This window comes from Sinocyclocheilus rhinocerous, unplaced genomic scaffold, assembly GCF_001515625.1.
Source record: "Sinocyclocheilus rhinocerous isolate Xijiao unplaced genomic scaffold, SAMN03320098_v1.1 scaffold314, whole genome shotgun sequence".
Lineage (NCBI taxonomy): Eukaryota > Metazoa > Chordata > Actinopteri > Cypriniformes > Cyprinidae > Sinocyclocheilus > Sinocyclocheilus rhinocerous.
Window position 1 is genome coordinate 923,635 of NW_015630021.1, and position 15,764 is coordinate 939,398.

General features: G+C 35.4%; 1 protein-coding gene across 2 annotated transcripts in view; it reads right to left on the bottom strand.

Moving 5' to 3' along the window:
- Window positions 1-13,115, bottom strand: part of LOC107739516 (voltage-dependent calcium channel gamma-7 subunit-like) — an 18,130-nt gene extending 5,015 nt beyond the window's left edge. Inside the window, exons 1-4 of one of the 2 annotated variants that reach the window (XM_016551655.1) lie at window positions 12,972-13,115; window positions 7,112-7,307; window positions 4,844-4,930; window positions 3,974-4,114 (exon numbers count right to left, since the gene is read on the bottom strand). In XM_016551655.1, coding sequence (XP_016407141.1) covers window positions 3,974-4,114; window positions 4,844-4,930; window positions 7,112-7,307 — 424 coding nt within the window. In that variant the 5' untranslated portion in view covers window positions 12,972-13,115. Of the gene's footprint in view, window positions 1-3,973; window positions 4,115-4,843; window positions 4,931-7,111; window positions 7,308-12,812; window positions 12,911-12,971 lie in introns of those variants that run through there. The other variant, XM_016551656.1, reaches the window with a different exon arrangement.
- Window positions 13,116-15,764: the final 2,649 nt, after the last annotated feature.

Consider the following 15,764-nt stretch of genomic DNA (forward strand, 5'->3'; position numbering starts at 1 on the left):
TTTTTTAAAGTTGTGTTTAGCTGTACTTCTAGCCTGATCAGCTGAACATTGCCGTAAACCCCTGTAAAGCCTGGTTTATGCTGGTTTGGGGAGTTTTTTTTAAATTTCTTTGTAAGTTGTTATAAAGGTGTTATACGGCATTATAAAGGTGTACTAACGTGTTGTTGGTGCATTATTGTGTGGTTTCTAGGGTGTTATGGGTGATAACTGTGTTGTTGCTACAGCATTCTGTGTGGCTGCTTACTGGTTTACTGAGAGCAAAGTCTTTTGAAAATAACTTTGGTACCAGCAATGTGTCACAGCTGGGTGGCTGTAGTAAAGAGTAGGGCTAGGCAAAAAAAATATCGAAATCGAAATCGAATCGAATTGAGAGCTTGAAAATCGAAATCGAATCGAATTGGAACATCTGAATCGATACCCAGCCCTAGTAAAGAGTGCAGTGCACAATGACAAAGATACAAATAAATAGTCTATAATGAGAAATCCACACAGGTAGAATGTAGGAGAACACTAGGAATAAACAACCTCACTAGCATAAACAAGATCGGACAAGCAACTAGGGAAACTCAGGGCTTAAATACACACAAGGAAAGTAATCGAAGACAACTGAAACAGGTGTGGGACTAATTAGAAACCAAAAGACTAACTAGGGCAAAACAAGACAGAACTCAGAAACTCAACCAAAAATAGGACATAATCCTGACACAATGCAATATTGCCTTTATTTTTACTCAGAAAATGTGATAGTGCTCGAATAGAAGTTGCTGTGCCATACAGTGTTGTATATGGTTGCCAGGGCATTGTTATGTGGTTTCTTAATGTGCTTCCACTTTTCCTCAACAAGCGGCATAATTTGAGATATCACCTTCACATTAGTAAAGGGAGAAACTTATTAGAAACTTATACACAAAGGGGCCTAAAAGCATTTAATGAAAATGACAAATGAAAGCAACAAATATGCCTTGTAAACATTTAGATAAAAGTGCAGTTGATGCCACAGTGTTTTCCTATCACGCTACTGAACAGTCAACATTTTTTTCTTCTGAAAGCTCGGTGCGGAGAGGGAACGATAAAGCAGCACACCAACACGCAACCTGTCATATACCAGGAGGCATTAACATTTATAGCGTGCTCAAATGCTGCTGTGTTATGACGGAGAAAGCTCTGCTGCGGTAATTGTGGAGTGCAGGAGGAAAAAAAAAAGAGAGAGGGAGACAGCGGTAAGGAAAAGCCTCTGGCGTAATCAAACACATTATCGCAGTCTGTCACTGCCAGCTGTCTATGCTGCGAATACCAACAAGGAATGTGCTTACATATTTCCTTTTCGCATTAGAAATGCAAGACATTGGATGTTAAACTGCTGTGTCACTTTAGGGTATATATTCCGAAACAACCAAGCACAAATAGAATACAAAAAGACTGGATCTACCTGCTTCTATACCATAGTAAACTACTGTATACTACAGTTTAGAACATCACAGAGTGCGTTTTTGTTTTTTGCTGTGTTGTGCATGTCTGTGTTCAGCACTATGCAACAGCGCTGTTGTGGTGTCTTGTGCTTTATTAATAATTCTGTAGTACAAAATGCTGAGCTAAATGTAACATTAGCACCTGATGCAGCACTACACGGCACAGCGCTGGACGGCTGCCGGTGCTGCCACAGGAATCTGCAGTCGTACTACTGAATCCATTATTATTAAACTGCAGTAGTGCATGCATTAAAGCCACATCGGCTGCAATGCATGAGATATGTTGACCCGGCTCTGTGCAAACGATTGAGGGGCTTTGCGGACTCCTTGCTTTTGCCTCTTTGTTCATTTCCTGACATCTAATGACGATGTTGAGGCAAATTCGATTTTAACAGCCACTCAACGATTTACTGTATTCTAAATAGCAAATGTTGATCGTTTTGATTGGAGTGTAAATGGTATCACGTAGAAGTGCAGATAAAGTGCTGCAATTAAGCAATAAGTTATGCGAGACTATGCTGTAGCTGTACTGTGAATATAACAAAGTTGCTGAGTTGAAATTCTCATATCATGTGAGAAGAAAGAAGCAATGAGTTATATGAGATAAATTAAATTAGCAAAGACATGTGGCAAATAAGTTACCTGGGACAATGATCAATTATATCATTTGATCACAAATGCAGTATAACATATATTTCGAAATATAATTTATTCCTGTGATGGCAAAGCTGAATTTTAAGCAGCTATTAATTCAGTCTTCAGTGTCACATGATCCTTCAGAAATCATCCGAATATGCTGATTTTGTGCCCAAAGAAACAAATATTTGGATTATTATGAAAGTTGAAAAGAGTTTATGCTTAATATTTTTGTGGAAACTGTGATACATTTTTTCCCCCCAGGATTCTTTGATGAACAAAGTTTAGCATTTATTTGAAATAGAATTCTTTTGTAACACTATAAATGCTTTTACTGTCACTTTAGACCAATACAATATATCCTTGCTGAATAAAAGTATTAATTTCTTTCAAAAAAATTTTTTTTCTATGTCCAAGTGGTTCTCAACTAGGGTGCTGGGCCACCAGGGGGCCTCAGCTCGATTTCTTACAATTATTAAAAATACATTAAATTAATAAAAAACTAAAATATTATATATAAATATTAAATATTATGTATATTAATTATTATTATATGATGTATATATTATAATAATAAATAAAATGCTAGAAACTGCCAAAAACTGACATTCTTTTTTTCCAATTAAGTTGTTAATATAATTCTTAGAACATCTGTAATCAAAATTAATCATATTTCATTATTTAAATCTACTGACACTCCTCATTTCTGTAAATAAAAATAGCTTAAAAAATAAGATTTTAAATACCTTCTTTATGATTGATTGATTGACTGACTGACTGACTTTATAAACCAGTTCATCCGCAGACATACCAGAGGAATTAAAGGTTGAGAAGCACTGCTGCATCCTGTATGGAGTTGATCAGAGTTTCAACTTTTTATTATTTGAGAAGAGACCGTGGAGTGATATGAGAGATATGTAACAAGCACAGCTATGTAGGAAACTGGCAGCCTGGGACAACGATCATTTACAGTTAATGAAATTTATACAAAAAATTATACAAAAAAAAAAAAAAAAGACTGAATTCAGCATTCCGCAATCAAAATGAAATATTCCAGAGTGCTGTGCTGTTTAAAAACACGTCCTGTTCCAGCATTCTAGAACTGTTCAAACACAAGCTTTCTAACCCTTCATGGGAAATCTGTTCCTGCAGGCTGATTTGTACAGCTGTCAGCAGGAAACTGATACAATCAACTGATATAGTTCTGCCACATAGCTGTCTTCAAGCCACGTTGAGTATTGTGAAATTCACATCTCTCCAGCACAGTCTGAATGAACTTGTACACCTTGAGAAAATCGAATTATTATTTTGGTATCAATCCAGACCTACATATATCTGTTACGTATTTAGTCTAATGCTAAAAATTTCTTTCAAAACACTAATGCACACCAGATCTGTTTTAAGACATACTTTGCATACAAATTAGTCAAATCTAAACACACATTGACATTCTTGACAATCTGTTTCTATTAGCCGAATGCAAATGACAGCTGTTAGGCAGAGCTCTGTCGACTGGATCAGAGAGACCGCTCTTATTAATTACCGTTTGTGAGAAAAAAGGAGTATTTAATGGATATTGTGTACCACACATTACCATAGATGGATATTGGGAACACCATTCATTAAATATGCAAACCTCTCAATAGGATTCTCAGCCTGATTTCGAATGGAGTTGTGGAGAATTACCAGGCTCACCACTGAAACTGGATATCAACAAACAGTATCTAATCTAGAGTATGTAAACAGATACACTACTATGGGCCACAAAAGTGAGAACATCATGAGAAACATGATATATGAGAATCAAGAACTGATTTAGCAGATATTTATACATTACATGTCCATATAACAAATTACATACAACTTACCTGATAAGATGAAGAAGATTCCAGAGATGAAGGCCAGGATGGTGCGCTGGGGACGGATGTGGCCGATGTTGCTTATGACAAAGGCCGTGAAGACAAAGAGGAGTGAGACCATAGGGAAGGGGGTGGCCGTCCTGACCATTTCTAACAGAGACAGAAAAAAATTCCTTGAGAATGAAATTATGAAATTTGAGTCCCTCAAAGTCATTGAGTCAAGTGTGACATGCTTCATCTGAAACTATTTATAACCTTTTTGTGTTTTTGTAGTATTGATAAATAATTGTACAATAATAATTGTATTAAAAATAACGGTCAAACTAAAAGGTGATTAAAAACGCTTAAAAAATAAAGCAAATGATCAGCTACAGTACCTAAAATATAGTCTAATATTATATATTCATACATTTAATTATTAATATAATAATATAATATAATATACAGTATTTTATAATTATTATAAATGTAGTTTTTATGGTGTCATATTATATTGAAAAACTTTAAATTGTACATGTAAAAATTGTCACAAAAAAGACTATTTAAAAAACTAAAATGTGATTACTAATGCTTAAATATTAAAGCACATCACCAGTTAGAACACCTAAAATATGCACATAGCGCATGAAAATAATATATATTTTTAGATTTAAATAATATAATATAATTAATATAATATAATATAATATAATTAATATAATATAATATAATATAATATAATATAATGGTCATTGTCCATGCACATGTTTTTTTTAAATCAGAATGAATATTCTCCTGTACAGCACTTAACATAAACTATATTGTATTTAACATCTTGTACGTACACCATTGTTTTTCCATCTGTATTCATACACAATAAAGTGCATTAATTTTTCTTACTAAGTATATTGGCTGTGTTCTCAGTAGTGATCTCTATTTCTGGCTCGGTGAAGTAGTCAGATGCCACACATCTCCCCTTCTCTGGCCCTGAGATAGAAAGAGAGACAGAGAGAGAGAGAGACAGGGACACAAAGAGAGACAGAGAGAGTGTAGAGGCAGAGCGGGACAGAGATTGACAGTGACAGTAGGGGAGACAGGGACAAACAGAGAGAAACACAGCAATGATTTTGGTTCAAACACTGAGAAGAGAGGTGAGAAAACTCACATGCATTACACGTATACACTGCACCTCAGAAGCATCATACATTTTTATTTAATTTTTTTTCACCAGTGGCTGTCCTTATATGCATGTAAGTTTTTTTCCCCTTGCTGATGCTAAGGACCACCCAAATATAAGGCCCACTTCCTAAAATATAAAAGCTATAATAATTTGTATGTATGCATTTTGTGCGGAAAATGTTGATATCAAGACAATTAAATTAAATAATTGACAAATTATTAGAAATATTTGTTCAAATATTATCTGGAAAATATTTATTTTCATTATGTTTACAGTATATCTGTACAGAGCCTCAAAAGGGACATGGTGATGGTTAAAAAAAAAGAAAGAAAGAATGAAAAAAAAAGAAATGGGAGGAAAAATTATATTTCATTGCTTTTGCATTCGCTCGCAAAACTTGCATATTGCTCCGTATATCTGAGATAAACACTTTTTTCTCTATCCTAGCACCCCCTTCCTTCATGCCTCTCATTTTGAAAACCCTTGTTTTAGACAAAATATTTTAATCTACAATCATTTTAATTCTTTTAACTTTATTAAATTTAATTTTCAAAGATACTTTTAAGATCAAAAATGAATGAGCATGACACTTCTGCATAACGAACATGAAAGCAGGGCACATTAGACCTCCCACTCTGCACACGCATATAAAAAAAATAGATCCTGTTTGAGCACACATAAATCATATGCTGTCCAGAGCGCATGAAAAGTGTGCAAATTATACACATAACACACCTAATGGGCGAAGAGTTTTCCTGTAGTGATTTGTCAAACTCCCACATACAGACAATCTAAATACCAGGACTGGTTAAGCTAGAAACAAGGTGACATCATCTTCACACTTCTCTTAGTCAGCCATTCGCAGCCAACTGGTGTGGCATCGTTTCATCTGTACAGAGCCTCAAAAGGGACATGGTGATGGTTAAAAAAAAAGAAAGAAAGAATGAAAAAAAAAGAAATGGGAGGAAAAATTATATTTCATTGCTTTTGCATTCGCTCGCAAAACTTGCATATTTTTGTATATATGCAAATACAGAATATAATTCAACGACTGAATATTCTCCTTTCCAACACTTTACAAAATTTGATATTTTAACATTGGTACTCAAACAATAATTTTTTACAGCATAAACTCACAAAACTTTTGCATTACTCTAAGAAACTGCACTAACTCGCAAAACATTTGTGATGGAAATAATATGAGATATTTCAGTGCATTTGCAAGATAACGCAATGTTTGTTGGGGGAATGCAAACGTTTTACGAGAGACTGCAAATGGTTTGCAAGTGAATGCAAAATTTCTCAGGGGAACAATATTTTTTGCGAGAAAACGCAAATGTTTTGAAAGTGAACTCAAAGTTTTTTGGGGGAACGCAAAAGTTTTCGGAGAGAATGCAAAAGTTTTGCAGGAGAACGCAAAGGTTTTGCCAGTACTTTTGCAAGTGAATGCAAAGTATCTTGGGGTAGCACAATACTATTACGAGAGAATACAAAAGTATAATTTTTAAATATATAAATGCAAAGCAACATAAAAATGCAATTTCCATAAGCAAATCGAAAATGCATGTTTCAATGCATCTTTTATTAGTCTAGGAATTTGATGTGGTTACTGATTTGGCATCTCACAGTGGTTTGCCCACACAGCCTCACTAGTTCCTGTTTCAATGTCTGGCACGATTTAGGAGGCTGATGCAATAGGATGCCACACCAGTGCTGTGCAGGGACACCGAAGACCAGCTGCATAGCACAGCAGGACACCCCGCAAATAATCCGCGACTTAACCAAGACACTGTCATCTGATGATACACCCATGCACAGGGATTCAACTGTGGATTTGCATGCAACACCTGATGCAGGAGTCGAAGTTGAGATGAAGTGATGCATAACAGCGTGATACCACAATCAATTGCTATTTGATTTTTAATCAGGCATCTGTCTCAGCAACACTCTTGTCAGGTGATAGATGATGCAGCTGTAAGGGCACCTACCAGCTACAAAACAGACCCTCCAGAGTCCAGAATGTAGAGCCATCTTCACCTCTGTGGTCTGGTTCTGCTGCAGGACAATGCCTTCTTCCATTAGCAGCCAGTAGTCCGTCGACACAGCCACACCCACCAGGAGTAACCCACAAGCCCCAAACACGGACGACAGGAGCGTCAGCGCCCTGGTGCTAAATGAACTCATCTAGAAAGGTGGGAGAGAAGAACATGCGTAAATAAATATTTAAAAATATAACATGTATATAACGTTTAATATACAGTGGATGGTTGCATTGAAAGGGTGCTCTGGGTTGTTGGTAACTGGCCCTAGTCAAATGATACCATGTTCAGTGTTGATAAGTATGGGTTCAGGAAGTTTGTTTGTTTGTTTATTTAAAAAAAAAAAAACAACTTTTTTCAGCGTGGAGGCATTAACTCGATCAAAAGTGACAGTAAAAAATGATACAAGAGATTTCTATTACAACTACATGCTGTTCTTTCAAACTTTCCATTCATTAAAGGATCCTGAAAAATAAATATCACAGTTTCTACAAATAAAAATTAAGCATCACAACTGTTTTCAACATTGATAATAATAAGAAATTTTATTGAGCAGCAAATCAGCATATTAGAATGTTTTCTGAATGATCATGTCACTTTGAAGACTGGAGTAAGTTCTGCTGAAAATTCAGCTTTACCATCATGGGAATAAATTACATTTTAAAATATATTCAAATAGTTTTTAAAAATGTAAATAATATTTCAGAATATTACTGTTTTTACTGTATTTTTGATCAAATGAATGCAGCCTTGGTCAGCATAAGAGACATTTCATTCTATAAACATTAAAATAATAATAATAATAAAAAAAATCTTACCAGTCCCAAATGAATTATAGTGTATGTCTTGGGTGAAAAACATAGGACGTATCACATAAAGAAACAAATAAATAAGACCTAAAATGAATGTTAAAATAGCACTCGACCTTACATATTGGCAGTCACATCCTGTAATATGTGTGTTCCCAAAGAATCAAACCAATGGTTGGTGTTTCAACTGAAAATTAAGCAGATCAATTGTATTTAATAATGTTGCTGCTTAGCTTTTGTAGAGTCAAATAGTCTATAATAGTCTATAATTATTAAAAAATAAATAAAAATAATTGGTAACACTTTACAATTAGGTTCCAATGTTAATGTATTAACTAACATGAACAAACAATGCACAATACATTTATTACAGCATTTATTAATCTTTGTTAATGTTAGTTCATGAAAATACAGTCGTTCATTGTTAGTTCATGTTAATTCACAGTGCATTAACTAATGTTAACAAGCACAACTTTTGATTTTAATAATGCCTTAGTAAATGTTGAAATTAACACTAACTAAGATTAATAAACGCTGTAGAAGTATTGTTCATGCTTAGTTCATGTTAACTAAAGTAGTTAACTAATGTAAACTAATGAACCTTATTGTAAAGTGTTACCAAATAATTATACTTAGGTTGAACCATTCATTAACTGTTCAGCAACTTATGTTTCTGCAGAAGAGTAACCATGACGATACAACCATTTGCCAATGATTCATTCTTACAGTACTTAATTTGTGCAAAATTATGTGGAAAAACAGAAATTGTTTTAATGGGTTTTGTTTCAATATCAACCATTTGCCATTTGATATTTGAAACTCCTCTCCATCGACTACTGAACTAGTGTGTGACTCATCAACAGAACAAACAGATGAAGGACAAACAGTGTCCTTTATACGGTGTATGACTAAAATGATTAGGGGCAAATGTGCACTGAGACAGATCTTCAGAATTACATGAGGGCTTAAAGACACTATGTATCATTAGTTATTTTATTTTTATGGCTTTGGCTTAAAAATATAGCATGGAATAGACAGGAAAGTCCAGGGAGAGAGTGAGAATGGGATTGGGATACAAACTGGATTCAGCACCCCATGTGAGCATGTGCTCTACCCACTGTGCCAATGTTGACTATTAATAAACTAGTCCCTAAATGAACTGCATTCTGACAAATAGGTGTAGATCACTAGCTGAATTCATCCTTTAAGGTTAAAGGGCAAGGGTGAACCCAGGGTTGTGGTAAAAAACAGCCATAAAGCATCACAGCTGCCTACTGCACTAATGTATATCTGTTGAATAGATTGACACACCCAAGCTTGAAGGTTAACACTGAAAGAAAGAAAAATCTAGAAATTTAGAGAACGTGAACTGTATCAGAAAGCTTTTGCAGTGTAATACCTCCTGGATTGTTACACGTTTTGCTCTCACGAAACTCTCTGAAACACGAGTGAGGATTTGTCTGGCATGCCTCCAGATAAGCCATAATTCCCTTAATTCACTGAATGGCACCATATAGCTGGTGGATTAGAAGCCTGGAAAATTAAAATTTTTGGGGGGGCTTGGTTTTTGGCAGGGAGAGAAGAACACAATAATGGGTTATTATTGGTGAAATCTTCTCTGGTTAGTGTTGGGAGCCCCAGGGTGTGCTTGATATGAATGAAGGATTCATACTGAATGGTGGTTTATGTGTGAGGGTTACGATAATCCATAGAGCATTGACAGAGCAGAGCTGAGGAGAAAAGGGGTGCTTTGAAGAAATTAAAGGTGAGGAAAAATGGCTTCGGGAAAGATAATATGGTGAATAACGAAGTTCCTCTGAAGAAAGAATTAGCACTTGGGGTACCAGGATTGTAAAAGTAGTGCAATTTATGAAGAAAATGTCAGCTATGCATCCAAAAAAATAATAAATTCATCCATCATTCATCCAGTAAGCAAAAATAATTGCTTGATTGCTTAAAAAAATTAGTTGCTCAAACTACGGTATGATTCATTGTCCATAGAAAAACTAGGGTATTTCACATTTAAGCAATATTTAGAATATTTAAAATAAAAAGTTAATGAGTTAAAATAATTACATTTGTAATTTAAATAATTATATTTAAATAATGTCATTTAAATAACTTAAAGTATAGATATAAATTATATAAATTAAATTATTAAAAAATGTTGATTTTAATTTATTTATTAAAGTATAGTTAGAGAATTGTTCAAAATGAATGAAAAATTGAGAACATTTTAAATAAGAATAATGTAAAATCAGATTAGACTTAATAATTAGACTTCATTTAAATATTTAAATAATTTAAATTAAACAGTTTAACAATTTAAATATATATATATTTTTTTTTTTAAATAATACATTAAATCTATTTAGTCAAAACAGAGTTAAGGAATTGTTCAATCCCTAATGCCAAGTATGAACAAAATGATAACATTTGCACCTCTGTTTAAGTGTGCAAATAGTGTACCAGTAGCATATGGTCATACTAAACAGATTTTAAAAAATACATGAATAAATCATAGTGGTCAATATAAGCATACTGCAGAAACAGCTGGTCATGTGATACGGCTATTGAAATGTAAATGTCCAGGTACCAAATGTAACCCTTTTTAAAAGGCATGAGGGGTGAAGTGAGTAGAAAGACACTCAATGAAAGGGAAAAAGATAAAAGAAAGCGAATCAAGGCTACAGGGTGGGAGAGAAAACAGTGATGCAATTGGGAGCTGTCCATCACAGTGGTGCTGAAATCAGGCAAAGCACAAACCTGTGCTCCCTCACCAAAGCTCTTTAATTTTGATCAAGAAGGGTTTCTGGAGGTTTAGAGATTTGCGAAATACAAAGTATGAACTATTTTATTTTTGGCCATAACATATATGTGTATAACAAAAATGCACTCTAGAAAATGTAGTCAAATATGACAGCTACTGTATAAAAACCTCAAAAACTTTTATGCCCACCCTAAAAGATTGTCATCCTAAAGGTACGTAAAGTAACTGTACAGTGCTGTAATCTACACTGGGCTGAAAATATGGCAGTCCAGTAAAGACTTTAAGAACACAATAAAACGCTCTCAACACTATAACATAACATCGGCCGCTAATAGACGTACAGCACAACAGAACAATATCCAGTCATATTTTATATCTTCCAGGGGATTTGGGCAATATAGGTCTTACATCAGAGGATGTTCAATATATGCCAGACATGACCACATTTCCAAAGACAGCACTCGTGGTGTACTGGGGCTTCCACAGATGGTGTGTCCACTCGACTGGGGAGCAAGAGCCCAAGGGGAGTGTAGTTTTCTGTTGAGATGGCAATATGTTCCCCTGTCAGCAGGTTAGACCAACTAACATTCAAGTAGAGCAAAAGGAATGAGAGGGGGGGAAAAAGACAGGGTCTGGGGAAAGACCTTGGCCCAAAATATCTCAGAGGACAGGCATGCACGCAGGCCTGCATGTATGTGAGAGCTCTCAATGACACACACACACACACACGCATTCACATATGCACATTCATGACCGCTCACTTCACATAGATGTAGAGCACCATTCATAAAGCTCAAACTGATATCTATTTCAGCAAAGCCACAAGAAGCCAGAAAATAATCATACGTGGCTCAAGGCAGAATCAAAAGTATAAAAATTTTGGCCATTCTACATGCCACTTTGTCCTCATCCGCTCTCTCTTTCACAGACAGACACACACACACACACACACACACACACACAACACTATCATAAAGAAGATTTTCCTTACACTCTTAAAAATAAAGGTTCCAAAAGTTTTTTTAGAGCAATTTCATAGAAGAACCAGTTTAGTTCCCCAAAGAACCTTTCAGTAATCAGTTCTTAAAACAACCAATTTTTCTTAGTCTGAAGAACATTTTAAACATCTAAAGCACCCTTTTCCACTATAAACCTTTTGTGGAATGAAAAGTTTTCATGGATGTTAAAGGTTCTTCATGAAACCATAAATTCCAAAAAAGAACCTTTATTTTTAAGAGTGTAGAGTTCTATTGTTTATATACTGATGTAATGACATTTCATGTCCTCTACCTCAAACCTTACAGTAACATTTCTGCAGTTTTACTTTTTTTTATTATTATTAAAACATTATTTAGCATATTAAGCCATTTTCCTCATAAGAACAGCTGGATGGACAACAAAGCAGGTGATTTCCGATTGCACTATCCTTGCATCCATTTGGTCCCCACAACAAAGGTAAACTTGACCCTCACAAACACATATTTTTTCTCTATTATGAGGACTTTCTTATTTGTTTAAATACTCAGCTAATGCTATTTTCTATCACTTGCCCCTAAACACAACCTTTACAGAAACATGTCTACATACTTACATATCATTAGGACATTATTTCTCATATTTCTACAGCATGTAAGCTGGTCCCCACAATGTAGTTGATTTCAGGCTTTGCTATCCTTGTTGTAGGGACATTTTGGTCCTCACGGTGACGGCAAATCCTGACCCACACACACACAAACAGCGTGACTACCCCTTCTCAAATCCTCACAACCGCAGTACACTCTTTCCTCGTGGCGTTACCAAAGTCAGCACTAGAGAAATGTACAACATCCATGACACATACAGTCCCAGTCCCACCACGACACGAGTCCATAGTCTTAACGTAACTAGGAGGCTCGCGCTAAGTGCGACAAATACAAAATAAATAAATAAATAAACATAAAAATAAACGATACAAAACTCACACCTAACAATTTAGAAAATTCTGAGAAGATAATTGAAAATAAATAAAAATAACGCCATATAATAAGCGTTTCACTAGCTATATTGCGTGGTCCGCAGTCGAAATACTCACATGTAAGGACTATTGGATATGAACGAACTGAATCTGTCATATTTGGCTCGAAAGCACCGGAACAAATCGATCTCTCGACTTCAAACTATGCTGTCTAATCACGCGCCGCTCACACGGCAATGGTAACGTGCATGAAGAACGAAGAGCGCGAGCACTCACCCTCCAGCACGCGACCCGACCCGAGTCAGCGCTGCACAGGCGTCGAGAGGAATAACCGAACGCTTGGAAACCTTGACAGATTTTGCAGTTTTCCTCTCTCTCTACCTCACTCGCTCTTTCACACACGAACACACACCCCACACGCGTGTTCTCTCCCTCTCTTTCTCGCGCTCTCACTCTTTCAGCACTGCGGTGATTTGGCTGAACGGCGTGAGGATGGGATGACAGAAGAGAGACTTTCACTCATGTAGTCTGACGCTGATGAGGCTCAATAAGGTCATGGTTAGGTTTCGGTCTGTATGTGTCGGTGAAGGCATGCGAGTCAGATAAGGAGATCATGTAATAAGATTATTCCCTAAACAACAAAAATCGTGTCCAAAACTAACATGCATACGTGCTTATACTTGTGTGTACTTGTGAGTACACAAAGTGAAAGGATTACTGGAATTACTAAATGTGTGTGTGTGTGTGTGTTTACTTACAAAAACTAAAAAAAAAAATACAAACATTTTAACAATATACTTTATTGTAAAAGTATATGTCAGTCTTAAAACCATATAATATAAAATATATTGATTTTATACTTTTACAGTAAAATTACATATTTTGACTTACTGTTGTAAAATATATTTTGTACAGTATATGGTGGTACCTTTTTACTTTATAATTTATACAGTATGCACACAAGACACTAAAATAATGTACACAAACCCTAAGTACATAATATCAACAATAATAAGAAACATACTTTTACTGTAAAAGTTTGTGTATGTTTTATATTTAACATAAAATATATTTGAAAAGAATAGGCTATATGCATTTTTGTAAAAAAAAAAAAAAAAAAAGAGAAAAAAAAAGAAGCATGATTAACAGTGCATATTAACAGTTTTCACATTCATTCTGCTATTTTTTTTATTTAAAAGTGATATGAAATACAAAAAGCTATGCGTTGATAAAAATGAGGATATCAGAATTGCCCAAAATGTACAGGTACAATGTCTTCAATTAAACTATGTTCTCTCAAAGAGATCAATTGTAAACTCCCGTGTGAAACTCCTGTGAACGTATGGTGAATAACAGATGTTTAGTTCCACAATGCACTGTCAGATGCCCACTGTACTGCAGTTAAAGAAAGCTAATTCTGCTGTGGGAAACGTAGAGTTACCACTAGACTGCAGCACATAAGCAGATGTTTACAACACTGCGTGTGTGTTGTATGCAGCCTCTGTGTGTCTGTATGTGATAAACCAATATGTGCTAAAGAAAAAGTGTGTAAGTGTGTGTGTGGTTCAAGGTGCTGCATTGCACAGCCTTGGGCTTTTTTACTCCCAACCTGCCCATGCAGCAGAGAAGCTCTGATGTTTGTGGTGCATTTGTGCATGTGTGCTTGCACGAGGATGAGTTAGGTGAATAAAAGCTGGTCAGGTGGAAATATTTAGATTACACCAAAACATAATGCATATGCAACATACACTTTCGGAAAAAACATGCAAAAATTGTACCTTTAGGGGTACAGCAGCTGGTCTCTGGGGCAGAACTCTTAAAGGGACGACTTTATAAATTCTTAACCCCTAAAGGGTTCATAATAGTACCACAAGAGTACATATTACTACTCTTATAGTACTAGTATGCATTAATAAGGTACTAATATTACTACTCTATGATACTAATATGCACTCTAGATAGGTAAAGAAGGTACAAAGGTGTCTCTTTATAAGTTCTGCCCCAGTGACAAGCTGTTGTACCCCTAAAGCTACAATTTTTGCAAATTTTTTTTCTGACAGTGTACTGTACAAATACAATCACCCACCCACCTTTTTTTCCTTGGGTACGTCTTGTGTCTTAGTTGAAGACATTTAACATTCTTTCAGTTCTACCAGGATCAAAAACAGAGCTGAAAAATAGATTTAGAGTTAATAATTCAGTGGATAAACTGAGGCATTCTCATTTTTATGCTTTGTTAATCATTCTAACTGTCTGACAGTGTTAAAAAAACCCACAAGAAGACAAAGATTAAAGGAAAAAGAAGGTATGGGTAAGAAATGTGTCAAACCGCAGAGAACAATAGTAACCTTAAAATTTTGTTGTGTAACCTAATGGATTTAGGTTCATTTAGTGATGTTAAAAATAGTTTTAACTTAAAGAGGATCTTACACCCCCCCCACCCAAAAACACCGCAAAAAAACCCGAATTCTGTGACTGTCATCATTTAATCACCCTCATAAACCTTTTTTCCAAAAACCATAAAAAAAATTTTTTTTCAGCAAAACACAAAAGTATATTGAAGAATTTATGTAAACAAAATTAGACTCCATTGACTTTCATTGTATGGCCAAACAATCAATAAAAGGCTTCGCCACTGACAGTATGTAATAAAGAATTCACTTTATGGTGGTCTCAAGATTGAGACCCTCTGAGGGTCTTCGGGATCGATCCACTCCAGTAGAGAGATCACAGGAGGAGGAGGAGCGAGCTAGTCTTTCACTCAATCATTCTTCTTCTCTCTCCTTTTCCTCCCTCCAACTCCTCACTAAACTGCCTCTCCCTTCCTCTTTTTTTTTTTTTGTCTATTTTTAGACCCCTGGTGGGGAAACCCAATACATGTGTGATAAAAATAACACACAGTGCTGTTGACTGACCTGATATCTCCATTCAAGGACAGACTAAAATCTACATTGATTCAAACCTCCTTCTATGAATTATTGCACTCTCGAATATCACAGACGGAGTGACATTTGAAACGGCTTTCACAGCACGCAATGATCACAGACATGTCCTTAAACGAATTGGGGG